Genomic DNA, 26893 nt, shown 5'->3' with positions numbered 1-26893 from the left:
TGCAGAAGCAAGGAGTGGGAGGTGGCCCTCCATACCTCTTCCCCTTCCACCCCCAACATCCCCTCTGAGCTCAAGGGAAGGGGGGACTTTAGGAATTTGATTGGATGGGGAGGATTCCAATTACTTTGAGTCGCCACTCATCCCAGTTTTTGATTGGGTAATTTTTGCATCCCTACTTTTTGGGATGCTCCAGGGTAAGAGCAATGTCACTGTGGCATGATGAGGAGACCGTGATCTCAGAGCATCACATCATGACTTTGTGCTGATGCAGAATCACGGTGTCCGGACACAAATGCCATGGCTAGAGCTGTATGAAACTTGCCTGTTTTGGTTTTCAGGGGCACTGGTGTGATAATTTCTTTTTTGAATTCACTTCACCGGGTTTGTATCACAGGAGTTTTGGGTTGAATCAAACCTACAGCTGCCCAATTCGGGGGTCAAAACCATGCAAAACCATACAGAATGGTTTTGTCCACAAACCATAATTCTGCCTGCCCCCGTTTGCCCAGAAGTCCACCCTAGGTTAGCGGGAAGATTGATGAAGCTCAGCAAAACCTGGTCCCAAGCTTAGAACCCGTTGCAAAATATTGCCCAGCTCTAACTACTATGTGACATGTGAGTTTTCATTGTAGGACAAACCTGCTTCCAAACCGACAGGGCACTGTCAGAATGGCTTACGTGTCTGTTTTTTGTTTGTTTGTTTGTTAGTTATTTGAGGGATGAAATTTGATTCCACTGACTGTAAAAATGCACCCGTTGAGTGGTCCAACGTTTAAAAGACATAAATCAAGAAAAGGATACCTCTTGTAAATTCTGTAAAAGCCAAATCTCCCCACTTCTGTCATGACAGCATGACTGTGTGACTTTGTGATAAGAACTGAAACGAGCCAGAGAGTCATCTGCCATTTGAAGAATAGGTTTTGAAAATAGATATGAATAACTTAAAGGGACATTGTCAAATGAAATTGGGCCCCAAATTTAAGCTTTGCAATCAACCAGCTGTTAAAGAAGCTCAGCCCAATAGAAATATTGCCACCAATGTTATTTAATTCCAGCTAGTGGGAGCTTTTAAAAAACACAGATCAACATTTCCTTGCAGCATTTGCAACCCAAACATCACAGCCTTAGCTGGCAATATGAGTGAAACTGACCAGACGCAGACGTCAACATAACTCATCTCATTTCAAATATGTGAGAGGTACAAAATGTAAACAGTGAAAAGGAAATTAGTCATTTAAAACTCAGTTGTTTTTAATATTCTCAGGGGTTCTTTGCAACATAGGCAAGGAAATTAGATTTCTTGGAAAAAACCACTGATGTTAATTTGCCAGTGTACTTTAAGCCCTGAGAGAAATCTTTGCCTATTTCCCTCTTGTCCTGCTGCTTAAGTGCATGAAAGCTGAGCCACCTATTTAGAAAAGTGCTAGACATCAGCGAGGCGAGGATATCTGAGCTGTAATTTAGGATCCGTTTGAGTTTCAGTGGGTCTGATACTGACCTCACGTCAATGTCAGCTAAGAGACAATTGTGTGAGGCTCGATTGTGTAAGCAGAGTGTGAGCGAGAGCAGAATCAGTGCCATTAAACCGATGGCAATTCTCAGCTTTTCTGTTGCCCTCAGTGCCAAACCCTGACTTTTCACTCCAGGCTAAATGAAGGAAAGAACAACAAAAAACAAATAATGACTGCCCGTTGGACTCCAGGCTTTGATCATCGGCACAAGAAGGAAGACATTGTGGTTGCTAAATCTCATTGCACCAGGCCAGGGGGTGTCTCCGAAGTATCGGCTGTCGGCTGACAGACAGGGTTAGTTTTAACACACATTGCATACCTGTTGCCTCCGTACGGAAGGCTGTATATGTACCACATGTATTAACAGCTGCCTGCCACAGGAGTTTGCAAAAGAGGATTTGGGATCAGTGCAGGAACAACGCCAGGGAAGAGCCCTGTTAACTGCAATCCAGGAAGGAGCGCCCGATGCCTCTCACAACATGTCAGACTACATTCCAGGCTGGGAATCTCTTCGTTCTGACAGCGGAATTCCAACCCTGGCTTGGATGTCACTGGCAAACATCTTCCTAACAGTTTTTGGATAACGGGGACCTCCACGTGCTGACTCTTTCTTTAAAGAGGAGGAAAAACATAAACCAAGTTGCCAATGCTCTTGATCAAAGAGCTGTAACGCAGGACACAGAACCACAGCTCTGGGTTCAGAGCAGCAAACCCAGGGCTTCAATAGAGGAAGAATATCTACCCCTGCTGCTGTGCGTATGTCTCCACAAGTGCGCTGGGAGCTTTCCAGGTCTTGGTGATCTTCCATCCTGCAAGCATGACACAAGCAGCCCAAGAACGCAGAGAAAAGATACTTGGAAAAAAAGTAGGAATCCAAACTGATTTATTGGAACACCTTCTGTTTCATCTGGGGACGGGGGGCGAGGGGGAGATCTGGGGAAGGGAAGGGGTGAAGCTTGAGGAGCAAGTTTTGATGAGAACAGGCACGTTGTACTGTTTCAAACACTGTAAATAATCATAAAAAGAAATCACCACCACCCCACCCTGAAGCGTGCCTTCACATCATGCTCTTCCTGTACTGAGACTGTGAGATCTGTTTGGGTTTAGGGTCTGACGGCTGCAGTTCTAACTGTTTGTACAGGTCCCTCAGCTCTTTAATCTCCTGTAACACCTTCTTGGCCTGGCTCCAGGTTGAGGAGGCCTCGCCCAGCAACCTCTCTGTCTCCTGCAAGATGCTCTCAGAGTCTGACTTAGAAGAGGAAGAGGTGGTGGTGGCAGCAGCGGCAAAATCTTTTGTCTTTCGCTTCCCTTCACCATAGCCCTTCACCTCCGCCAGCAGTTCCTGAGTTTTTTCCAGTTTCAGTGCAACCAGTTCCTGTATCCGGGCCAGCTGCTCTGGCTCACCCGAAGCAAACTGAGCCTCCAGCCCCTTCCTCAGCACTGCCCTGTGCGCAGAAGAGTCCCGGCGAGACAAAATCTCCTCCATGGAGGCACATTTGTTCTTTTCCGAGTGCGAGAGCTTTTTGGGGACCTGCGGGGTGTACATAGTCCCTTTCTCGAAGGCGTCGTTGCGTTTCCCAGTTTTGTCCCATGAGATCGCCTCTCGTCTTGGCAGGCTCACTGACCGGCCTTTCTCTGAGGACTTGATGTTCTCCGAATCCGACCGGCACCGGCTGGCAGTGAGGTGCGCCACGGATTTATCCAGGTCTACCCGGAAGCTCTCTTCACAGGTCCCGTGGTCCTCGGGAGAGGTGTCTTCCTCTTGGATGAGGTCCAGTGTCAGCATGCCATCCGACGTTGAGGTAGATGCCTGCAGAGCATGGAGAGAAAGGCGGGAGCTGTGAGCAGATGGACGCAGAGGCCATTCACCCATTACTTTGAGCGTCATAGCAACAATGGCACTAATCAGCCTCTCTGTGGATTTCTAATGAGCCCATCTAGCCCATCCCTGCCAGCGTGGAAACAGGCACCAGGAGGAATGGTGTGGGGGGCAGGGGTAGACTAGTGGCTGAGATGCAGGACACCTGGGTCCAGTTCCCAGCTCAGACACAGCCTCCTCCTGTGACCATGGGCAAGTCTTTCAATCCACGCCGTGCCTCAGTTTCCCACCTGTAAGGCATTTCTGTACTAGGAACTAGAATAAGACATGCCTTTTCAGTTCACACAGGCCACGAAACAGCCATCAGTCCTCACCAACCTGGGTTGCATTTCAACCCAGAGATAAAAGACACTGTATCTTCTTCCATCCATTTCAAAATAAATAAATATATAAGGGATTGCTAACGTCAGAGATGATCTATCTGAACTTGTGCCCAGGGTTTAGCCTACATACCACAGCCATCAAGTGTCCCCGTGTCGGAGGCCGTCTGGAGTGCTGGATTTTCGCTCTGTCACGGGTCGGATGGGCGAGGTAGCTGTCCTCCTCAACAGTCACCTGCAAGGACAATAAAGGTCATCAAGCATCCCAGTGCCTGAGAAATGCGAACCGCAAGCCATCTCTCCCTGCCTCTGCAACTGGAGCTGGGTCGATAATTCCTGGTGCATTATTTATTTAACCAGTTTTGTCTTTCCATCTGTGATCTGTCCACGAGCTGATGGCAATATTGGAAAAACTGTACAGAAAAATGTGCTCATTTCTTCAGGGTGGAACTCTTGGCCGGCAGATTGTTTGAATTGCAAACTGCAAATCTGAGAGTCGAACATACAGCTTGCAGGTCACCCTTGGCAAATATGCTAGCTAATAAAACCCCCAGCTTTGCATTATGAAATGCACCAGTGAAACCCAAGAGTTCTAACGTTCACCAAACACCATTTGAATCAAAACTTGCTTTGAACTGGAATCAATTATTTGGGACAGGCAAAAGAATTCCACTGACGGTAACTCATCCAAACCTTCCAGACGCTGGCAAAGATTCATGGCATGTGCTGTTTGCTCTTGAAAGGATTTGCAGAGAGCTAGCTGGTAGAGCTTTTGGTGGAGTCAAAGGCAAGAGAATTAGGAGACTCTAACCATCTATCTGAGGTTTTTATACTGCCACCCATCACCGTAGTATCTGACCAGCTTCCGTGTAAAACAATTCACAATAGGGAAGTCCCTATTTTAATGATGGGCTGGGTTGATCACAGGGCATCACACCTGAGTTCTGGATGAGGGAGAGGCTAGTGTAAAACCACCTGTTAGGCCATTAAACAATGTTGAGGCCCTCCTTTGAATTGCAGACCTCATATCTGCCATGGCAAGCCATATGCAAGAGCACTGCTTTCCCAGACTGAGAGCTGCTTGTACCAGTTTAGATAAAGGTGCAATTTTATGCTGATGAAGTTAAACAGATGCCACTTTGCGTGTGGATACTCCTATCAATTTAAACCTGGTTTGCATCAGTTTTGCTTGGGTTGATAAATGTAGGCCTTGTTTGCACGGGGAAGTTGGACCAATACATCTTTGCTTTTTGCAGCAGAAACTCCTCGCATCCTCACACAAACAGCCTTGTTTTGGTTCATCCTGCACTTTAGTTCACAATAATTCAACCACTTTGGAAGTGACCGTATTCTAACAGGATGAGTGAGATCATATCCCCATGCTGGCCTATGCCCCTACAGTTCGTCCTCCTGCTGCTATCGCACAGCGCGCTGTTGAACAGCTGGATTGGCCTGTCCGGTTACATGTGCGCACACCACGCCTACAAGCGCAAGCCAAACGGAGACAGACAGCTTTAAAATTATAGAAGTGCACTGTGAGGTGATGAGTCATCCCTGAACTCCACAAGGGGATGAGTCATTCCTGGGTTAGGCTCCAGCCAATCCTCAAGCAGGGAGCTGGTCAGGTGACTCTCACGACAGGTATATAAGCCTCAGGGGAGAAAGAGCAGCTCAGTATGCCCAGCGTAGCTTCATGGCTTGGAATCGTCCTGTGCTGGAGAGAGGTGACAGACTTCATGGGCCTTAGCCTGCTCCAGCCCAGCTCCCAGCCCTACTCTTATCTTGTTCCCACCCTGCTCTTGACTCCTGATTCCAGCTCTGACCCCTGGGCCCGACTGCCCCACTCCAACCTCTAGGCCTGACCCATCCTCGCCTCGGTCTCTGATATGCATCACATGGCTTTTCACTGGCTTAAAAACCAGCCTGGGTGCAGGCAACACCTTGCTCAGGGCCTCATTCTCATCTTCACCCCATTGCATCACACTTACCATAGGAAGGGACCTTAAATGGGGAGGTGGGAGGGATGGGGTGGGGAACGCTACCCTCAGGGGAGTTAAAAATACAAGGCCCAAATTCATCCTTGGCTATTAGCTGGGCCCTGCACAGACTCTTATCTAGAGCCAGTCCCTGCCCTGAGGAGCTCACAGTCTAAACAGACAAGACAGACAATAGGGTGGATTCCTGTGCACTTTAGTGAGGGCAAGATGGGCCTCGCATCTCATCTGTGTCCAGGTGACCCCCTGGGTGATTTATGGGGCTCTGCCTCAGGAGGCTGTTCTCCCAGGATAGACAGCCCCTGGAGATAACCAAGGAGTTGCTTGACGCCTGTGGAAGTCATGCAGCACGACATGCAATCACTGCTGGCTTATTATGAGCTACATGGTCACGGAGCATCCACCAGAGCCAGCGTTGAGAACGCTGATCCCCCAACACGCTGATTGCCATTAGCCAAAGCCCAGCGGCTTTGCACCATTGGTTTCGAGGCTGAGAAAGAGTGACCTGCTTATGCTGGGGTCGGAAGTGCGGGGGGCCTTTCCCACAACAGGTTTGTCTACACAGCCAGCGGCAGCTCGCAGCAGCCAGCCTCCCAGGCTGACAGAGTCAGGATCACAGGGCTCATGCTACTGTGCTAAAAAAAGTTGTGCAGACTGTGCTGTTAAGTCATGGCTCGTGTTCTGAAGCCCACTCCCCACCTCAGACTTCACAGCCTGAGCCATAAGCTCTACACAGCTATTTTTAGCATTCTGCCAACCCAGGCTGGGAGACTGGCTGCTGTGCAGAGGTACCTTAGGCAGGAGAGCTGAAGCCAAAGGCTTCACTGAAGATTAAGGCTGGGACAACAGAGCTGGGGCCCAGCCCCGAGAGAACTTCTCACCTCATCTAAGATGCGGTTTTTGGCTCGGGTGATGGCGGAGTTGAGGGCGTTGATCCAGGACTCTTTCTCTTCCGGACTGACGGCCAGGAAGATCAGATTGGGTGCCTAAGAGAGAGGGAATTCATGTCAGTGCTGTGTGCAGCGCCTGGGCATCAGCTCGGTCCTCAGCCACTGTGAAGCCACCAAGAAAAGGGTGTGGGAATATGCACAAATCCCGGATTCTCCGCTAACACAAGCCAGCGCAGCTCTACCCAGCCCACGATTTATGGTAGCAGAGAATCAGACTGGGGTCCTGTTTTATTTTTCAGGAAGAAGCACACCCAACCAGCCAACCCACGACTGCCACTAACAGCTGAAACGTTTCCAGTCTCACTAAATGGTTCAGTTATTGGTGAAGGTTCTGGTCCATGTTGAGACAATCCCAAATGCTTTGCCTGTCCCTTATTTAGACTACATGAGAACAGCCATACTGGGTCAGACCAAAAGTCCATCTAGCCCAGTATCCTGTCTACCAACAGTGGCCAGTGATAGGTGCTTCAGAGGGAATGAACAGAACAGGCGATAATCAAGTGATGCATCCCTTGTCACTCATTCCCAGCTTCTGGCAAACAGAGGCTACAGACACCATCCTTGCCCATCCTGGCTGGACCTATCCTCCATGTATTTATTCAGTTCTCTTTTGAACCCTGTTATAGTCTTGACCTTCACAATATCCCATTTCAAGGATCTGGAGTTAAATGATTGGCTTATTTAATTAGAGAGGCCAGAGGCCTGATTCTGCTGCCATTACAAGTCAATGGCATCATTCGTCACTGCAGGGTCAACTACCTCCAACAGGTGGAGATTCATAGGTCTTAAAGCCAGAGGGGACCATTGTGATGATCTAGGCTGACCCTCTGCATGGCATAAGCCAGAGAATTGCTCCCAGGGATCCCTGTGCCCAGCCCGATAATTTGGGAGTTGGGGCCGGGGGGACACTAGATCTTGGAGAAAGACAAAGGAGGGAATTGGGCTGTTGACTCATGCTGCCATAGTCAATACAGCCTGATCTCTTGGTGAAGGTGAGCACCAGCTGCATAGGAAGCCGTACCATGTTTCCAGGCTGTTTGGAGTGTGCTAGCGTGAACTTGCTGTGGTTCTTTTTGCTTCTGCTTTTGGACTTCCTGAGCTCTTCGCATTTCTCATAATCACTCAGGTCAAACACTTCCTGGATGTTTTTCTCATCTTTGACCTACGAAGCAAAATATAGCAACTGTCAGTGGTGGGCCGCAGCCGACAAAGGTCTTCCGCTCCAGACTGGCTACTGGTGGGATGGCTTTGCTGGAACCACTCAGGGTTTATACATTTATAGCATGTGTGGTGTAACGCTCTGTGTGTGCTTATAATTGTTCTCTATTGTTGGAGTTGCACTGCATATCTACAGAGCCCCATGCCTGATGCTAGACCACTGTCTGTAGTCCACCCAGTACTGATGTCAGAGCAGTAACTCATTTATTTCTGAGGTACTTTCCAGTGGCACACTTTGGTGTTAGGTGCCCACCTACCCTTTGAGAGGAAAGATGTGGTTAGAATGCTAGCCTGGCAGTTAAGAGACCTGGGTTCAAATCTGTGATTTGCTGCTGGCTTCCTGTGTGACCCTGGACAAGTCACTTTGTCTGCCTCAGTTTCCCCTCTGTATAATAGCACTCTGTTGGGGGTTGTGAGGATCAGTATATTAAAGATTGTGAGGTGCTGCTCAGATACTACAGCAATGTGGGGTCATATAACTATCACAGGCACCTGATTCCCACTGAAGGTCAAATTCTATCTAACTGTCCTTTGCAACTTTGAAAACCTGCTATTTTGATTTCTACCCTAGCCTGGGATTTTTGAAGTCAATCTGCCTTGTGTGCCTCTATTTAGACCCTTATGAAAATCTCCTCCTTGATTCCTGGGGGATTGGGAGGCAGAGTGCCCAACTTCCTTAGGCCCCTGAAAATCACAGCCTGAGTGCTAGGCACTGTTACAATTTTTAAAAGCCACACACACAATGTAAATTGCAACACGTGCTGTAAGGAAGCTGTTAATGCCCCCCCGGCTCCATGGGCTTAGTGCTCATGGCCAGTGTTTCCTAATGTGATGATGGGTATGGGCCTCCTCAGTATCTCATAGAATATCAGGGTTGGAAGGGACCTCAGGAGGTATCTAGTCCACCCCCTACTCAAAGCAGGCCCAATCCCCAGGCAGATTTTTGCCCCAGATCTTTAAATGGCCCCCTCAAGGAGTGAACTCACACTCCTGGGTTTAGGGGGCCAATGCTCAAACTCCTGAGCTATCCCTCCCCTCAACTTCTTTTAGCAACAGTGAGATCCCCATATGAGACAGCCTGGGCAGGGCTTCCACAACACCAACGGAAGTCACCAGCAGAGGCAGCTGCTCAGCTCTGAAAATCAAGCTCCTCGGGAGTCTTAAACTGGGCCTCCAAAATCAGGGCCCCCTCCTGGACTATAAGTCCCAAGAACCCCCTGCCCCATCCAAGAGAACCAAACCTTTTGCCCTGTTTTGTGAGACGAATAAGATCCCACTCCTTGGCTTGCGGGGTGGGTTTGCAGAGAGCTCTGTGCTAGGCAGTGGGTTACACACACACAACAGTGGCTATTATCTGCATACAAACATGTCAGAAACAGCTACAGTTCTCCCTTGGACTCTCACAACTGTTCATATCCCTGCCCTGGCTAACACCCCTTCCTGCCACTTGTGCATTGGACCAGGCAGCAGACAGGCTGGAGGAAAAAATATATCTAGTTCGGTGCTGAAAAACGTGACTTTGGTCTTGTTTCCCTGCCTCGAAAATCAACTCCAAATGGTGACAAAACACTGCACACGATCTGTTGAGCTAAACTTCAGGCACACTCCACCTTCTGTATCATTTTTACACCAGTGTCCCCCTGTTGACCACGCCAAGCCAGACTGCTCCTGAGTCACACCAGCATCAGCAAGGGGCGCACCATCTTTGTGCATGTGCTTGTGTCCCTTTGTGTGTGTGTGTGTGCGCGCATGCATGAGCCGGAGCATCTGGAAGCGAGTGGGCGTGTGTCTCTAGATTAGCATATGCAATCGCATTAGCTCTCAGTGCCTTTAGGAAGATGGCACAACAAAAGTTCTGGAGGATCAAGATTAGCACCTTCTATTTTTAACCTGGCTGTATTAGCCAGTCCCAGGTTTCTGATACGGCAAAGAAGCCACATCCCCCTGTTGCTGAGCCTCATCCATTATGAAGAGGTGATCAGGAAAACACTATCAAAGCACAGGCGACAGCAGCCTGGAACCCACACAATTACTTGTGGACATGGACTGCTAGCCTAGCTCGTCGGCTGCTTCAACCCACAGTATGTTTACGCAACCCCTTCAGAAGAGAATGCATTTTCAGGGCCTGATTCTCATTTATACTATGGTCCCTCTATGCAGCATCTACCTTACTTATGTACCTATCTGACCCCCATTATCACAGACTTTAATGTATTTATCCTCACATCCCTCTGTGGGCAGGGCGGTGCTATTATTCCCATGGTACAGATGGAGACACTGAGGCACAGAGTGAGGGAGTGACTTGCCCAGAGGAAGTATGTGCTAGAGTAGGAACTTGATCCTAGGGTCTAGGCTAGTTCCATAATCACTGGGCCACCCTTCCAGTGCAAAGGGTCCTTAATGTGGGTATAACTAATTTACATCCACTGTAAGGCCTTTGTGGAAGAGGGGACACCTGGAGTGGAGCAGTGGCTGTGGATCAGCCCATGCATTCCTTCCCAGGGGGATTCCCGAACACCCAGGTGGATAGATTGGGTGGAGGGCTGGGGAAAGGTTTTGGCCTCTTGCACACAACAGGGTCTGAATCCTGGCCAGGCTCCTGGGACTCCAGGCTTCATCTAGTCTGAGCCTGCCCCCATTATAGGATGGGATTTTCAAAGAAGCCTATGTGAGTTAGGCGCCCAGCTTCCACTGATTGTCAGCAGGAGCATTATTGGGCCCTACAAGCAGTCATGGGGCTTTGTAATGGCGTTTGAGCAAAGATCGTCATGGAAAACATGTAACTATCTATCCATACACGAACAAGGCAGTATATGAATAAAACCCAACTGTGGGTTAGATCCCATAGTCTGTGCACCATAGAGGTTTCATGTACTGCCAGTGTCTTCTGAAACACCGTCTCTTTCAAGGGATCCGGCTGATCGCTGCCCTGTTCACTTGCGATGGGCAAAGAGACCTCCCCTGCTGTCACACTCCAGCCAACAAATTACTCCTAATTCCAGATGTCGGCTCATTTAGGCCCATGGGACTTCACTGACCCATAATTCCTTTCATGCACGCAAGTGCTCGCCCCATCGCTGTCAAGTTTGCCACCTGTCACCGGCGATGGAGAAAGCGCATCTTAAATGTCTTGCTTCTGGCACAGATTAACGCCTACAAAGTTCTAGAGAACACAAGTGCACAGCAGGCCCAAACCAAAACCCTGGATTCAGCCACCCTTCTGGGGAGGTTAAAAGTCCAACATGGGATTGGATTCACGGTTTGCAAATGGCCCCTGTCTTGCTGATGAGTTGAACAAACACCTCAATATCAGGGCACCCCTGTAGCTTAGCGCACTGCAATCCAGATTCAGCCAATCTTTACAGAGAATGCAGCACGGTGTATCACTAGAGTACACAGTGGCATGAATAACTATAATACACAGTAGCAATTGTCAAACTGTGGTGGTTGGCTTAATCTGGCTCCTTTTTATAACACAGTCCTCAATTAGATGATCACTGTCTTCAGTTCCATGATCACTGACTGGTTTTCCTGCAGGACCAACGCACAGAATGGAGGAGGCTCACTTCATGAGCAGCAAGTCAATATTTGGTTTTCTGCTGGTTACTTGAGCCTGTTGCTCCAGCTCGATGCCCCCGGAAGCACTCCCACTGATTTCTGGGGAGGAGGGGTTGCTCCCATCCTTCATATGCAGGGATGGGATTTTGGGGAGCTGGCTGCTTTGAAAATCCCAGCTTGAATTTGTATCACTGTAAATACCCCGGGCCTGGTTCTAGTTTATACCAAGTCTCTGGCAGTGGAAAGGGGACGTAAGCTGAGTGGAGCTGTGATTTAGTCCATCTGAAGGTGGCTTTGTGCTGCCAGAGTGGTGTGAAGGGGATGTGGTGGCACTGAGAAATCCAGTCCCTTCGCAGTGACACACTTTTCACACCTGTGACATTGTTTTCAAAAGGTGCCGAAAGCCTTGGATCACAACAGGACTCAACAGCTGATCCCTCCCACCTCCCTGCTGCCTCGAGATGTAGCGAGAGAAATAAGCAGAGAAGCAAAATGAGCTGGATGGTGGATTCAGTGAGCAAACTGCAAGGCCAAAGAGGGAACCATCCACTTAGGTATTTCAAAGGTACCAGCCGGCCACCTCTGCCCCACGTGGGAAAGTCAGACTGACACAAAAAAGGGGGCAAGTGGGTGGAAATGTATCACGTCCATGAGTCCTCAGCCACATTTCAGAGAAGGGAACACTGACAAATACACTCTCCTCTGAAATGAATCACCTAAAGCAATCACCCTCAGCAAAGCCCGAGTTATCAAATCCCAGGGAACTGAGTGTCCCAGCTGCCTGCAGTTTGGTTCTGTCCCTTAGAGCGGCCACTGCCTTTGCCTGAGAACCTCCCAGTCTTTTGTAAAGAGGCTATTCTGCAGCCAGCACAATCCTCTGAATGCCAAATAGTTCACAAGGCCGGCTATCTATCACCTTAAAGCTGGGGCTCCATGCATATAGCCTCTTCTGAGCCAGTGTGTCTCTCTCTACTTTGCACTGTTCCATTCAGTAGGGTATTTTTGGCACGATCAGCTAGGCCCACTATTCAGGCCAACTCTCAGTTTCTCCAGATTCCCAGTGCTCTCTGAGACGTCCAGATGAAGAGGGTTATATGGGATATGCCCAATTCTCTTCTTGTGTAAACTGGAGCAGTTCCACTGATTTGGATGGACCTCCAGTGGCCCCAGCAGAGAACCTGACCCTATGTCTTTTCAGATAGTCAAACAACACACATTTCTTTGGAAGAACATTTCAGGCTGCCTAGAGGACCTAGGAAGGATGCAGCCGAAGAGGCTTAATGAAATACCGCGGCTATTCCTACCAGTGAATAAAGTGTAAATTCTCCATCAGCTCGAGTGATCTATAAGGAGAACAGCGAGGAGTGGAATAATGCTCTTGATTTTTGCTTTTGTCAGGATGACCCAACCCAGTTAATCGCAGCTCTGGTTGGCTCTGCCTCTCCGGAGTAAACTCCAGACTCAGAATGTTCATTAGGATTGTTCAGTTTTTTTTCTCAGTTGAAAGAGTTTGTGGCTCAGATTTTCAAAAGTGAATAGTGATTTTGGGGACCTCTTTTCTGGGGGGCTTAATCTGAAACCCACTTAAAGGGGCCTGATTTGCAGAGAGTGCTGAGCCCCCGTGCAGGGGTCAAATCCTTAGCTGCTGGAAACTGTCATAATTGCTAATGGATTTAAAGTGCCTCATGTTGGACAACCAAAGTCACTAGCCACTTAATTCTTTTGCAAGAAACAAAATAGAAGGTAAAAACATGATGATTAATGATTAGCATAATTCTAATCTATATTCTTTGTACTACTCTAATAGTGTATCCAGATAAACACTCTCTATCTAATCTGATCTGGTTCCTTGAAATGTTGTAAAGCAAGTAAGGTTGTCCCTGAGGATTGGGAATGGGATATGCAGCCTTTCTCCTTTACCATTTTGTCTTCGAATTTTGCCCCATTCAGTTGCTGAAATCTTTGCCTGTGTATTGGTTTATGTGAAATGAGTTTGGTTGGGTCTCAGTCCAGGTCCTAGGGGGTAATGCCACCATGAGAATCAGCCTGACTCTTTCCAGGCAAGGATGCAAATGGAGATTGAGCTTCCCCCTCCCTCTTACAGGAGGTTCTCTCCCGAGCAGGGTGAGACATGTAACCAAGGCAGGTTGGGGAGGATGCTTGTATTTGGTCTGTTGAGGCCTTAGGCCTCCAGTGCTATCTATCCAGCATGTTACATCACACTAAGATCCATTGCCATCCATGCCACTTCCCTGAAGCCAATGGATTTGCACAGGTTCCCTTCGACTGGTAGCTCTTTGGGGCAGGGACGGTCTTTCTGCTCTGTGCTTGTACAGCTCCAAGCTCAGGGGTGTCCTGGCTAATGGCTGGGGCTCCTAGGCATGACCACAACACAACTAATACCTAATAAGAATAATTTAATCAGGCAGAACGTGGCCCAAAATGAACAGAAGTCTACAAGGGCGGCTTCCATCAGCATTAAGTGGGTATTGGTCAGGCAAGCAATGAGCCAAGCCTACACTGTGTTCATTTTGTTTCTCATCCTCATCCCCCACTCTGTTTGTCTCTTCTAGCTGCCCGCTGTAGTAGGAAGAGACATAAGCCCTTGTATCAGAGGCCTGGCATGAGGCAGGACCTGCTCACAGAATCTGGCAAGAACAGGGCGGATATTGCAGAAATACACATTGCTAAGAAGTGCTAAGCACAGAGCGCTCATGTAAACACATCCCGATATCAAGGATGGTACAAAAACATTCCCCAAGGATAATAGGAACACACTGACCCCTCCTCAAAGATAAGGTCAGGATGTCAGGATGTAATCGAGATGTTTTAATCAAACCAGTACAGTATGTACAAGATGATAGATGATAACTAGCAACATCAGGGGGCAGTAACTTGTGTCAAAGGGGCAGTATTAACTTGTTTGTATTGAGGTATGTCACGGAGTTACCGGGCGATGCTCTGGAACTGCTCCCCACAAAGCCAGGCAGGACTTTGGGGAGCCTCCTCTCCCTTGGAGCAGACTTGTTCAGGGCAAGAAGCTCACATGTCTTCACCTCCTGGGTTCTCTCCTTGGAACATTCAGCCCTCTGCCCTCCGTGTGCTTCCCACAGCGAGCCCACCCGGCAGCAGGTCCTGGGGAAGCCACAGGTTCTGCCCCCACTTTGCAGTCAGACGTGACTCTCACCAGCAAAACAGAGTTTATTCGAAGACAGGGAACAGGGTCTAAAACAGAGCTTGTAGTACAGCGAACCGACCCTCGGCCGGGTCATTTTGGGGGTCAGTGAGCCAGACCCCACGTCTGCACTCATCTATCGTCCCAGGCAGCTCCGACTTAACCCCCGTCCGCCCTCTCTCTGCTCAGCCCCTTTCCCGGGCCAGAAGGTCACCTGACCTCTTTGTCTCCAACACCTTCAGCTGGCACCTTTGCAGAGGAGGGGCCCAGGCCATCAGTTGCTAGGAGACAGAGTGTCAGGCATTTAGGTGCACTGGCCCTTTGCTCTGTAGCAATCACACATCCTTATTCCACCACCAAGATACTTAAGAACTGCACAGTATTCAGAGAAAACATTAAGAACATTCCCAGTTCGTCACAGGGTATAAAGATGTATCTTGGAGGGAGTATCTTTGCCTGGCCTTAGGGAGGAATGGAAAGTCCTGCCGTTCACTGAGCTGGTCCATTGTTACGGGCATACATGTATCAATGGTCCAGTCTGTGGGATACTAGTACCGTGCTTTGTTGACAATAAACCTGGCTGGCTGTCTTTGTCCCTTAATGGATCTTGTGGTCATTGGGTGGTTCACTCGAGGTCTGCCATGCCAGTTGTCTGCGCAGGGCTGGGGCAGCACACAGAGGGAACACACACACGCAGCCAAACATCTATCAACATCTTACCACACCCGTCACAGGTCTGACATCTGGGCTGTAAATGCTCTGTCACCTCATGCACGTCACTTCACCTTTCTGTGTGTCAGTTTCCGCATCTGTCTCATGGGAAGAATAATATTAGCTCTCCTTTGTAAAGTGCTGTGAGATCTGCTGATGGAAAGTGCTTGATGAGATACCAGGATTCTTATTAGAGTGGGCCTGGTCCTTGATTGGAGTCCCTGGTTCTTAAAGCTAAAACTCAATGCATTGAGATGATGGTGATTTTATTATAATAGCCACTGGGAGTCCCAGCCATAGGCCAGGACCCTGTTGCTGAGACTTGTACAAACACAGAACAAAAAGATGGCCCCTGCCAGACAGAGCTGAGAATAGAATTCACTGGTACCAAGGCGAGAGGCTTCTCCGCTTCTCCTTTTAGCTTCGGAAAACAGCTTAAGTAGCTAAGGATTTTCTTTTCCTTTGCCAAGCAGATCCAATTAGGTGGACAGAGAGGTAGCCAGTGTAAACAATACGGTGATGAAATGACCTAGAGAAGAGCGATGTTATCCTTACAGCAGCTGTGCCATTAATCCAGCCTGTAAGTTTGATGCTCAGTTGTCTGACGTGTGAATGCACTATGCACCTAAAGGGCCCTATGAAATTCACAATTGTGAAAAACATATCATGAACCATGAAATCTGGTTTTTGTGTACTTTTACCCTATACTATACAGATTTCACAGAGGAGACCAGGGTTTTTTAAATTGGGGGTCCAAAAAGAGGGTTGCGGGAGGGAGATGTCACAGGGTTTTTGTATCAGAGGGGTAGCTGTTAGTCTGGATCTGTAAAAGCAGCAAAGAGTCTTGTGGCACCTTATAGACTAACAGACGTTTTGGAGCATGAGCTTTCGTGGGTGAATACCCACTTCGTCGGATGCATGCGTGGGGTCACAGTATTACCACCCTCGCTTCTGCGCTGCCTTCAGGGCTGGGGAGCCGGAGAGCGGTGGCTGCTGGCCGGGCGCCCAGCTCTGAAGGCAGCAGCAGTGCAGAAGTAAGGGTGGCAGTACCATCCCATGCCATCCTTACTTCTGCTCTGCTGCCTTCAGAGTTGGATGAGAGTTATAACACCATGACATTTTAGATTTAAATATCTGAAATAATGAAATTCCTGATTTTTTTAAATCCTATGACCATGAAATTGACCAAAATGGACCGTGAATTTGGTAGGGCCTTATGCATTTAGCTACCTGCCTACCTGCTAGCAGAGGATAACAGAAAAAATTACATGAATAATAATAGTCCATAGCTCTCATCTGGCACTTTCCATTAGTAGATTTCAAAGTGGCTTACCAAGGAGGTTGATATAAAAGATCTGCTCTAGGAATTATTTTGGGGAAGTTCTGTGGCATGTGTTATACATGAGATCAGATGAGATTATCACAATGGCCTTGGAATCTATGATAGCATCAGATAGGGAAACTGAGGCACAGAGCGGGGCAATGACTTGCCCACAGTCACCCAGCAGTCCAGTGGCAGAGCCAGGAATAAAACCCAGGAGCCCTGAGTCCCAGTTTAGTGTCCTGTCCCATAGGGCACACCGCCTCCCTGAATGATTTAAGTTACCCTATATACATAACGAGACTACAGTATATCTTTAGAACAGAAGACTAAGCCTCATATTTATCTGGTGCTTTGGGTCCCAGATGTTCCCCCACCACTGAAATACAGGCCCCTCTCAGAGGAATATGTGAGCTGTTTAACGCCATGCAGCAGTTTCGGGCAGGAAGTGAAATGAATACTGTCACCATTCGAAACTTCAGGGGGAATATAGGAAGGCAGAATGTAAACCCCTTGAATTACAGTTTGGCTAGGACACACCAGCTCTTGTGAAAAGTGCCCTAGTGACTACAATGACCCCAGGGATCTAGGATGCCACATGTCCAGGGTTTTTCACATCTCTTCCAAAGACAGCAGGTCTGAAAGAAGCCCAGTGCCTCTTTAGATTTACATATCCCTGATAAAGACCTGCAGAACAAGGAGTGGGACAGAGAAAGTAGATCACATGCTTCAACTGACCTTTTCTGATAAGACCAAGGAGCTGCTCAGTGCAATCAAAAGGCAACCCTGCTGGAAACCGATCAAAGGAATTTTTTTTAACAAAATCCAAAATTTTCCTTTGGAACCCCCAGCCACATGATAGAAATGAGTTCAAGAGCTTAGTGGGCCTCTAAAATGTCTCTTTGCTAATGAGAAAACCAGAGTTACATTAGCTAAGGAGTCCTGGGTACATGGTGCCACGGTGACTCTAGGCATGTCATTTAATTCCTTCATGCCTCACTTCCCCCATCTGTACAATGGGGAGAATGACACTGCCCTACCTCTCAGGGGTCTGTGAAAGAGAATGCTGCATCCAGTGGAAACTCCACAGGGGAGTCAGGAAGGCAGCATACAGCCTCTTGAAAGACAGTTTGCCTCAGATCATCACATCCATTCCCGCTTGGGAGTGCTCAGGTGCTCCCATCTCTACAAACAACCCTCTTGCTTCAGACAGGTCAAGCTGGGGCAGATCAAGCTGCTCAGATGAGGAGAGAGTAAGGGGGTTCTGAGGACAGCCTGCTGTGCTCCGCTGGGGGAGGAATACCTTTGTTTTGTTGTTACTTTGTGAGCTTTTCCTTTGGAAAATCAAACTGCGCCCTGAGGGAAGGGTCTGAACAGACTGTAGGGGTGGTATCAGCCAGTGCTTAATTTGTAATGAAAGAGGTACCGGGGCTATGAACTGCCAAGCCTAGAGGTGCCAGCCCTGGCAAGCCTCGGCACAAATTAAGCACTGCTATCAGCCCTTACAGGCCAGCATCTGCACTAGGCTAAACAGCTGGGAGCTCTTTGCTGACAGAGCAGTCCCTAGGTGCTCTGGGGATCAGAGAGTCCCCCTTTCTCCCTGGGAGCCTGCCTGAGTTACAGCAGGCTCTGCCACATGGGCTGCGGTGCTGCATCCTCCCCCACCCCCTCCTTGCCAGGGTGTGTGATGGAGTCCTGTGCTGGGCCTGCCCTAGTGGAATCCTCTCCCGGTCAGACCAGGGGCATTTAGGGCACTGAAGTCCAGATCTGGCCCTTGTCAGCAGAATAGAGAGTCCACACGTGGTAATTTGGTTTGCCGCTAGCAGGTGGTATTTTGCTGAAATCATCACTCACGCATTATTAAAACTCCGGCAGCGGGTCAAATCCTCCCCATTCCTCATACACCCCACCCCCCCGCATTCCACACCCTTTTCATTTCCTTCCGCTGCCCCTGAGCACTGCAGCGTCAGCCCTATAGTGCAGCAGAAGATAATATCCCCGGCTGGGCACAGGGGTACAGGGATCTAACTACCTTGCCCAGGTCTTGTTGGGCAGAAACTTGGGACAAGGAAGCAAAAAACCTGTTCTCAAAGGCTGCTGGGGGTAACTATCAAGTGAACTAAATCTAGAGGGCCTGGCACTCAACTACACGAAGGCCCAAATGCAGCTTATACTTGAGACAGACATGAGGGAAACTGAGGCACAGAGCAGGGAAGTGGTTTGCTTAAGATCACCCAGCAAGTCAGCAGCAGAGGCTGGAAGATAACCCAGGTCTCCAGAGGCCCTGCTCTTATCAATGAGGCCACACTGCCTCCTAGCTTAGAGCTCCCCTCTTGTAGGGAGGGGTCATCGTGGAGGGCTTGCTAACATCGTACAGGCTGTGAACAGAGCAGCCTTCAGGCCGGTACCTTTCGCCAGCAAATGAATTATATTTGTGCAGATTCGTGCTCTTGTGACTGCTGCTCCATGCAACCTACGCGAGCGGGGATGCCAGCTACCGTTTCTGCCAGGATGATGCCACGCTGTCTCCAGTCTTGCCCCGAATAGGACACGGTGCCCCCTTCCCAAGGTTCTACGCCAGCCCTCGCTCCCAGATCTGCCACTCAGGTCTCCTGCATCCTCCCCACCAATGCTGGGGCCTGGGACCACCATCAGGCGTCCCTTAGGGCACGAACAAGGCTCTGTCATGCATGTCTACCCTGGGCTGCTCTTGGCATGTCCCCTCTGTGGGGAAGTCTGATAGGTTTTCCAGCTCTGAGGACTTTTTGAGCAGCAGCATTAGGGTGGAAACAGGACTTCAGTGTAGCAAACCCAACTTGCTGGGTTCTCTAGCCCTGTCCTTAGGGAGGAGACGGGAGGGTGGGAGGTGTACACAGGATAGAGTGTGGGATCTGCTACAGAGGGCACAGCAAAGGGGTTGATGGAGGGGAAGGGACTAGACTCTGAGAATGGAGAGGTGGCGGGGAGGGAGTTGGATAAGGAATAGTCCAGGAGGGGGGAACAGTTTCCAGCCCCTATGCTAATTACCTATCAGGGCTGATCTCAGCCATGCTGGTCCAGAGGACTTGGTGGGGGAGTGAAAGGTGGGCCATCCAGAACTGTCACACCTGTACACACTCACATGACCGCGTCACCTCTAACGCCTTCCAATGCAAAACGTGCACAGACGTCTGCCATGCACGTGCCAACACCCGTGAGCATACACCAACGCTACAAGGCACACTCACGCCACGCTCGAGGAGACACGGCACTGCTCCCACAATGGGCACATTCCTCCAAACACACGCAACAAGCCCACTCTTCACAAGCAGCAGTGCCACCACGCACACACAGTGCACAGAGTCAACACATGCTACACAACAGGGGCTGCAGAGTGCCAGTTAAAGAGCACAGCTGCAACCTCACGTGCCAGGTCACACCACCAGTCACTCAGGTTTGGCCCAGCCACCCCACTGTCCTGAATGGGCTGGACCAAACCTGAGCACCACCGCAACCTAGTGCTTCAAAGTGGGTCGGGCTCTGGACCAGATGGGCTCTCCAGCCTGTGTTGTTCCAAACACACACACAAGCAGCACCACCACGTACACAACACACACCTCCCAGGCAGCACACGCAGCTCACTAGCGTTCAGACGTGCTGCAGCAAACAGTAGCCGAGAGCACAGCCAACTTTTTGAGGGCTCTTGTGCTTGCTGAGGCAAGGCTTTCATTAGCGGCTTCAGGAAGCCCACCAGAAAGCACTTCCTCATTAACATCTTGTTAGCACGGAGTCCATTCTTGATGGCCGTGGGCTTCCTGGCAGGAAGTGGTAGGAGCCCAGCTGTGTGCTGTGTTAGTCTGACTGTTATTCCCGAGTGTAAAGCAGTGCTAGAAGGAAGAGAACAATTACCAGAAAGGTGGGTTCGGGGAGAGGGATAGGGGAAAGAAATGCAAAATGCCTTGCCGCTTACCAGAAATCAACTCCAACCAGCCTGTGTTTTGTTATTGGGAACTTTCTGGCCACCGACCAAATGCAAAATAACAAAGGTTTTGCATAGTTTATGGGACCAATTTGCAGCACTGGCTAGAGATTTGTGTGTTAGGTCAAGGCAATAGGATACACAAAGTCTTCGGCCCCTGCTAGCGTTTGGTGTGCCGATGAACCAGCAAAAGGTGCGTGGCTTTATTAAAGGGGGCACTAGAGGCAGAAGAAGTCTTGCACTGTTCTCATTTTTTCTTGACAGAACTCAATACACTAGGGCCAGGGGCTTCAACCCATAATGGGGTTCAGATTTCAGAAGAGCCCAGCTCTGATGTGGGCCCCTAAATAATGGTCCCTTGTCCTTACCCAGCACTTTTCCTCAGGAGATCTTACAGCCCTTTACAAAGGAGGTCAGTGTCATTCTCCCCATTTTACAGAAATTGACAGGCAACATCAAGGTTCATTTCCTAGTTAATATGAGATTTAAGAGCACGAGGCCCAGGTCCTTGCTGGCGCAAATCCACATAGCTGCCTTTGATGGAACGATACTGTAACAGACCCCAATGTCTAGGCAACCTCCACAAGCTATCCCCGCTCACATCTCCTTGAGGGGCCTGCTCTTCCGATCCCTCCTCAGCTGCATCGTCTCCCTTCCCCTCACCAGGGTTGCCTGTTGGCCTTCCTAGTAGCTGAGCGTTGTCAGTGGAAAGCTATCTCAACTCAGCAGGAATGCACAGCAGTGGCTCCATTTCCTCCACTGGGCGTAATCTGGTGTGTGAAAAAACAAAAGAGGCTGCGTTCTGCTCTGCTCGACCAACCCAGATTTATTAACCTATTTGTAGGTGCTGCAGGCACCTGCTTCCATGAAAGCAAGCTTGCACAGGATGGCCAGCATAGAGGGAGACCCACGGTTCAGGGAGGAATGAATGGGGGACTGGCTACAGGCCTGCTGCTTGGAGGGGGAGGAAATGCAGCCAGAAATGTCCTCCCATCCATTCTTGTGAGTTCACATTTGTGCTCAAGAATGTCCAGAGATCCAAAGGCCAACCGCGGCCAAAAGAGAGCAACAGCGGGGTCAGATCCTAAATGGCACAAGATCTGGTTTAAAAAGAGTGTTACCCCTGGAAGTCCAGAGAGAAACCATTTTACGCACGTGCAAGGCACCACACACAAATGCACCACATGCACACAGGCAGAACACACAGATGTTGCTTGTTTGTCTGCAGAATGTCACATGAGGAAGAATTGCTCCACCCTACACATGTTCATTCATATGTTGAGACTCACAGAGACATATCCTACCTGCACGTGCCCATTCCTCATTCATGCAAACACACACACACGTTCACAGAGACAAATTATTCATTTTGGTGCTGACAAACGCAGCCAGATGTTACCCCTTTAAGACACATATATCCACAAACAAGTTATTCTTCCAGGTAGACACATACATGTTCTCTAACGTGCATTATTCATACCCAAATGCACATGTTTGTTCACACACATTGCTGCTTGTGACACACGCCTTGTTGTTCCCTACCATTGGATACATGCCTGGTCACTGACACAGATACACATTACTCATTTAGAAACTGGCACTCACATGACTGTTCACATGCATATTGCTCATTTAAACACCTGCCCAGGGCACACCAATACTATGGTGATGGGCACTGGATAGATGTGGTACTTCTCCTTACGTACATGTTCGCTGACACGGTGACACACGCTATCCACTGAGACACTGACACAAACTTGTCAGTTCTCAGACAGACGTGCAAGTTACTCCACTATGCCCAGGGACTTTGCATGGCCCCCCCACTCCCCCGTGGCAGAGTCTTGGGCCTGTCTACCACACAAAGACACGGACGAGAGCCACCCGCCAGCAGCTCCTCAACCTCTTCTTAGATTCTGTCCCTTAGCTCCTCAAAGAAGAGGAAAGTAGCTCCGAGTGTCAGTCATTCTAAACCCAACCCCATCCACCACTACTATTCCTGGGCCCGGGCTACTCAGATGTCAATCCCAGAGGCCGGGCAGGGCCTTTACATTAATCCTTGACCAATCCGGCAGTAGGTCGCTAACCAGATGATCCATCTATTTGCCCCCAGTGCTCATGGGGCATGCACGGGATGGGGGAAGTTGGAAGCAGGGAACTCTGCCTGCTCTGGAAGTTCTAGACACAGGGTAAAACCCAGACCCCATTGCAATCAATGGGCGTGGGGAAGGGGGATTCCTCTCCCACACAGTGGGCTCACAGACAGGACAGCTGCCACAAAGTTCACAAGAACAAGGCTGTGCACTAGGGCCTCTCAGCTCCTGGCTATTTCAGTCTTCCCCCTGCAGACTCAGGAAGGTTATGCAATATGGGTTACAGTCAGGTCACCCCCCGGGGAGGCTTCTTCCTCTCACACCAGGGCTAGCATGCTAGGGTGAAAGCCTGGCCCCAGGGAAGGCCATGGGGGGCTTGCCATTAGTTTTGAAAGAGCCAGGATTTCACCAGACATTTCTGATTCTGCACAATCCGATGGGCGAGCCCTCCCCAGCTCCCCGTCCTCGCCCCTGAATCAGGGCTTTCTGCCCTCCTGCCTGGAAATGCACAAACTCAGCTCTACCGTTTAGACGGCTACAAATGAGGAAATTCGTGAGCAGTCCCGGTGATGTTACCGCAGCTGCTCGGAGAATCATAAAGCGTCCTGCAAGCGCCATTAAACATCTGCCTAGGTGTTTCAGCATGATCCCTGCAGCTCGCTGTAAATTTACCATTATTGTCTGCCAATAATACAAGCTATTCCCAGCCACTGCCTACCTGCACCGATGGGATGGCTCACGGTATTCGGGTGGAGCAAACAGCGCCACTTTGGCTTATGTGCGGCAAAGTGAATGTCTCTTCTAGGCCCTGATTCAGGAAAACACGGAAGCACGTGCTTAAATTCCACCCAAGTCAACTGGAGTTGAAGAAGTTGATAAAAAGTTAAGCATGTGGTTACGTGCTTTCCTGAATCAGGGCCCCCGTGCAGAAGAGCAGTTAACATGCAATGGTTGGATGCTGGGCAGTGAATAGGGAAACATTCTCTCAACCATTTAATGCAATGATCTATCTATGTCTCCATATCTGCGTATCTATCTGTCTGTCCGTACAGCACATGATCAATATCAGTCTTTCCATCTAGAGTATCTTGCTACAGTAGCTAATCTACCTCTCTGTCTATTTTCTCAGGGTCTATGCATTTCTAATGTGCTGATCCCCTAGTTCCCAGGCATAATTTAGTTTCCAAGGAATAAGCCCCAGCCATGCCCTGTTTCTGTGGCCATCGAGAGCACGTTTGGAGTGAGTTGTGAAAAGCTGATAGATGGGAAGCTCAGACTAGCCGCCCCCCAGTCTGTTCTCCAATCATCTCTCCATTGCAATAAGCTCAGATCCATACATGCTCTGCCATGCTCAATGATGTCAGCCTCTTTGCCAAAGGATCCTTCTCTCTCTGGGCCCTCTTGTTTCTCTTGCTCTTTATTCGATATCCTGGGCGATGTTAACCAGACATGCAGGCAGTGGGACCTGCCCTTGGCTGGACACACACGAGTAAGGGTTGCTAGTCTGAACCATGCTGCGAGATGGGGCCGAGGGCATAGGTGCTGGAACTAAGGGTGCAGGGGATGATTTTGCATCCCTGACTTGAAGTGGATTCCATCATTTACAGGGTTCAATGGCTCTCAGCACCCCCACTATACAAATTGTTCCAGCACCCCTGCCCGAGGGATTTGGTTGGTTATCTACATCCTGGCCTATCTTTGCATCCTCATTCACACCTGTAACCCCAGTCCGGACACTGACACCCTCCTCGCTTCTTGTACACGTGGCACCAATTAACACCAAGATTTTGTTTTGAAAGATCCATCTGGTTTAAAACAAACAAACAAAACCCCAGTTGGGTGAATTTACAGATCCCAACATCTGTGAAACAGGGAAGGGATGAGCCACCATCAGCTAGACCAGGACAGTCACAGATTGCAATACCTGTGCTCAGAAAGCCACATCCAATTAAATCCAATACATTAAACCCCAAACCCTCAGATGGTTGGAACTGAGATAGGGGTGCTTTGCCCACCCTCTGCGCTAAGAGGATGCCAAAGCAGTGGTTAAACTTTCCTTGTGCCCCTTGCTTTGGAAAAACAACTGAGTGATAAGGGACTTACTGGGCTTGGAACCTAAACCCCCCACTTGTAAATTGGTCGGTCTGGCATCCTAACCCCACTGTTATTTCCATTTGGAAAACGATCGGGGCGCGAGGCTGCAAGCCAGGCCATTGTGGAACTTAATAACGGAGGGCAGACATAAGGAAATACATGACTATGGGGAAAGGAGAGATGCCAAGCGAATCGTTTCATGTATCGGGATACTGGAAAAATGTCTCCTCGCCAGTCCTCTGTGGGAGACTTCAGGGCACCGTTGTGGCAGTTGTTGTTAGAATTGACACACAAACCCAGTCCAGGTCTCGTTTGAACTGACAATGCAGAGCCAGACAGTGAAAAGAGAATTCCCCATAGAAACTCTCCAGCTAGCAAATTACAAGATGGTTAATAAACACCACGGATGGAGACTCCCGGGTTTCCAAAGGGTGTTGGATAAACACTTTGGCTGCACAATTTGCTTTTGAAAGGCAAAGGGAGGGTGGGGGATGGGGGAGGAGAGGCAAATTAAACAAATCCTACCTCTTTCTCTGAGATATAAAGCTGATCTCCCTTCAAAACCACATAACGGTTTTTCCAGATTTCCCTAAAAATGCCTTTCCCGCAAAATTTCCGAACCCAGCCGACCTTCTCTGGCTGCATGGATTGCTGGTTTCCATCCTGTGGCCCCTGACACAAAGGGGGGAGGAAGAAGAGAGAGAAAAGAGATTATTAGAGGTTTTATTCCCCTATCCTTCACCCTGCCTTTTTCTCCAAGTTTGTCCTCCTCTCACCCGCAGCTTGCCCACTCTCCACCAATGCTGAGACTTAGCTACTTTGCCAGTTTCACTCTGCAGAGATTCCCCCCTGCAGACACGAAGCAAAGACAATAATAATACCCAAGGCATGGAGCGAAAATCACAAGCTCTGTCTCATTCTGTGCAGGAGACAAGAACGGCTGTGATGTTGCATCCATCTCAACCAACATGCATCTGCTACCGGGGAGGGAGGAATTCCAACTAATTGATTTTTTACTGCAGTGCAAATTGCATATTTGAGCTTTTGATGAAGAATTTATTCCTGGGGGCGAAATGCAAGCGCGGGTTTTTATTTGCCATCTCTCGAAAGGCACTTAGATAAATCCATAGGTACACTACACAGAGCCTCTCCATATGGGAGACCCAGAGAGATACACAATGTCTGTTATGTGTGTTCCATGCCTTCCTTGCAATCAAAATGAAAACCGCATGATCCTACATCCTCTTTCACACTACACAACAGGACTGGATTTCCTGGCAAATTGAAGAGACTGAGAAACTGGAGAGAGAGAAAGAAAGAAGGGTGGCTCGGGGCTTTTTGTTGTTGTTTAGTTTTCTTTTTGCAAAGAGGGGTGGGAGGAAGTCTCAACAGAACAATAAAGAAAATCCCCCCCAAAAAATACCCCTCACCCCGAAGAAGAAGCCGTTTCAACTCACCCTTTTTGCAGAATTATTTTTTTTCATCATTCCTGAGTGTGAGCAGGCTGGAGGGGAGAGGGGGAGGGGTTTGGGGTGGGGGGATCAGAGAGGAGCTCCTGACAGCAATGAGGCTGGATTGGATGTGTCTGTTCTTGGCTGGTGGGGGAGGGTATATGGGAGCTGCACAGGGTACCTCCTCTCCCTGTCTCCTCGCCCTTTGTGGCTCACAGCAGCCGCACACACACCTCCATGGCCAGGCACATGGGGTTGCACTGAAGGGCTGATTCGGACCCCACAGCTCCATCTATAGCCAGGCGAGTGTGACGTCCCCGGGTTCAGAATAAAGGGCGAATCACAGCCCACAAAGGGGTTTTTTCTTTGTTTCTGACTCACTGCTGGCTTGGAGGCGGGGGTGGGGGGAGCTTTGGGCAGGGCTGGGAATTGTCAGATGTCCCAGGCGAGCCAGACGCTTTGCCTGGTCTCAGGGCACCGCTCAACTTGGGAGCCGGGAGCATCCTGCGCTGGCTCGGGCTGGCGCCCGGGGGTGCTGCAGCCAAGAGCGGGGCTGCGGTAGCTGAAGTCTAAGCAAAGGGGGGGGCAAATCCCTCCCTCCTGTTGGTTTTAAGGTGGGTGGGTGCGAGGGACACCTCGGGGACGGGAGGGGGCATTTGCGCC

The 26893-nt window shown here is 49.4% G+C and overlaps 1 protein-coding gene across 3 annotated transcripts; it reads right to left on the bottom strand.

Annotated features, from left to right (window-relative positions):
• Window positions 1-454: 454 nt before the first annotated feature.
• On the bottom strand, window positions 455-26382 carry PLEKHO1 (pleckstrin homology domain containing O1). Of its 3 annotated transcripts, none has more exons than XM_032792211.2 (6): window positions 26237-26382; window positions 25305-25451; window positions 7676-7816; window positions 6586-6690; window positions 3844-3945; window positions 455-3321 (listed from the first exon to the last, which is right to left on the bottom strand). In XM_032792211.2, exons 1-6 carry the CDS (start codon window positions 26264-26266, stop codon window positions 2569-2571), a joined length of 1278 nt encoding a protein of 425 aa, XP_032648102.1. In that variant the 5' UTR covers window positions 26267-26382; the 3' UTR covers window positions 455-2568. The 3 variants fall into 3 exon arrangements, with proteins under 3 accessions (XP_032648102.1, XP_074927179.1, XP_032648105.1); XM_075071078.1 differs by having other exon boundaries at window positions 25305-25442; XM_032792214.2 differs by lacking the exon at window positions 26237-26382 and adding an exon at window positions 25661-25863.
• Between the last annotated feature and the right edge of the window lie 511 nt (window positions 26383-26893).

Source organism: Chelonoidis abingdonii, chromosome 11 (genome assembly GCF_003597395.2).
Source record: "Chelonoidis abingdonii isolate Lonesome George chromosome 11, CheloAbing_2.0, whole genome shotgun sequence".
Classification (NCBI taxonomy): Eukaryota; Metazoa; Chordata; order Testudines; family Testudinidae; genus Chelonoidis; species Chelonoidis abingdonii.
The sequence above is the reverse complement of the archived record's forward strand: the minus strand, read 5'-3'. Positions and strand labels throughout refer to the sequence as shown.

Excerpts from the sequence above, each read along its gene's own strand:
- PLEKHO1 (XM_032792211.2), bottom strand. The coding sequence starts at position 26,266 with ATGATGAAAAAAAATAATTCTGCAAAAAGG. Across the intron at positions 7,817-25,304 it reads TTTATATCTCAGAGAAAGAG|GTCAAAGATGAGAAAAACAT; the intron begins GTAGGATTTGTT and ends TTTGCTTCGTAG. Across the intron at positions 3,946-6,585 it reads AAAACCGCATCTTAGATGAG|GTGACTGTTGAGGAGGACAG; the intron begins GTGAGAAGTTCT and ends TTGTCCTTGCAG.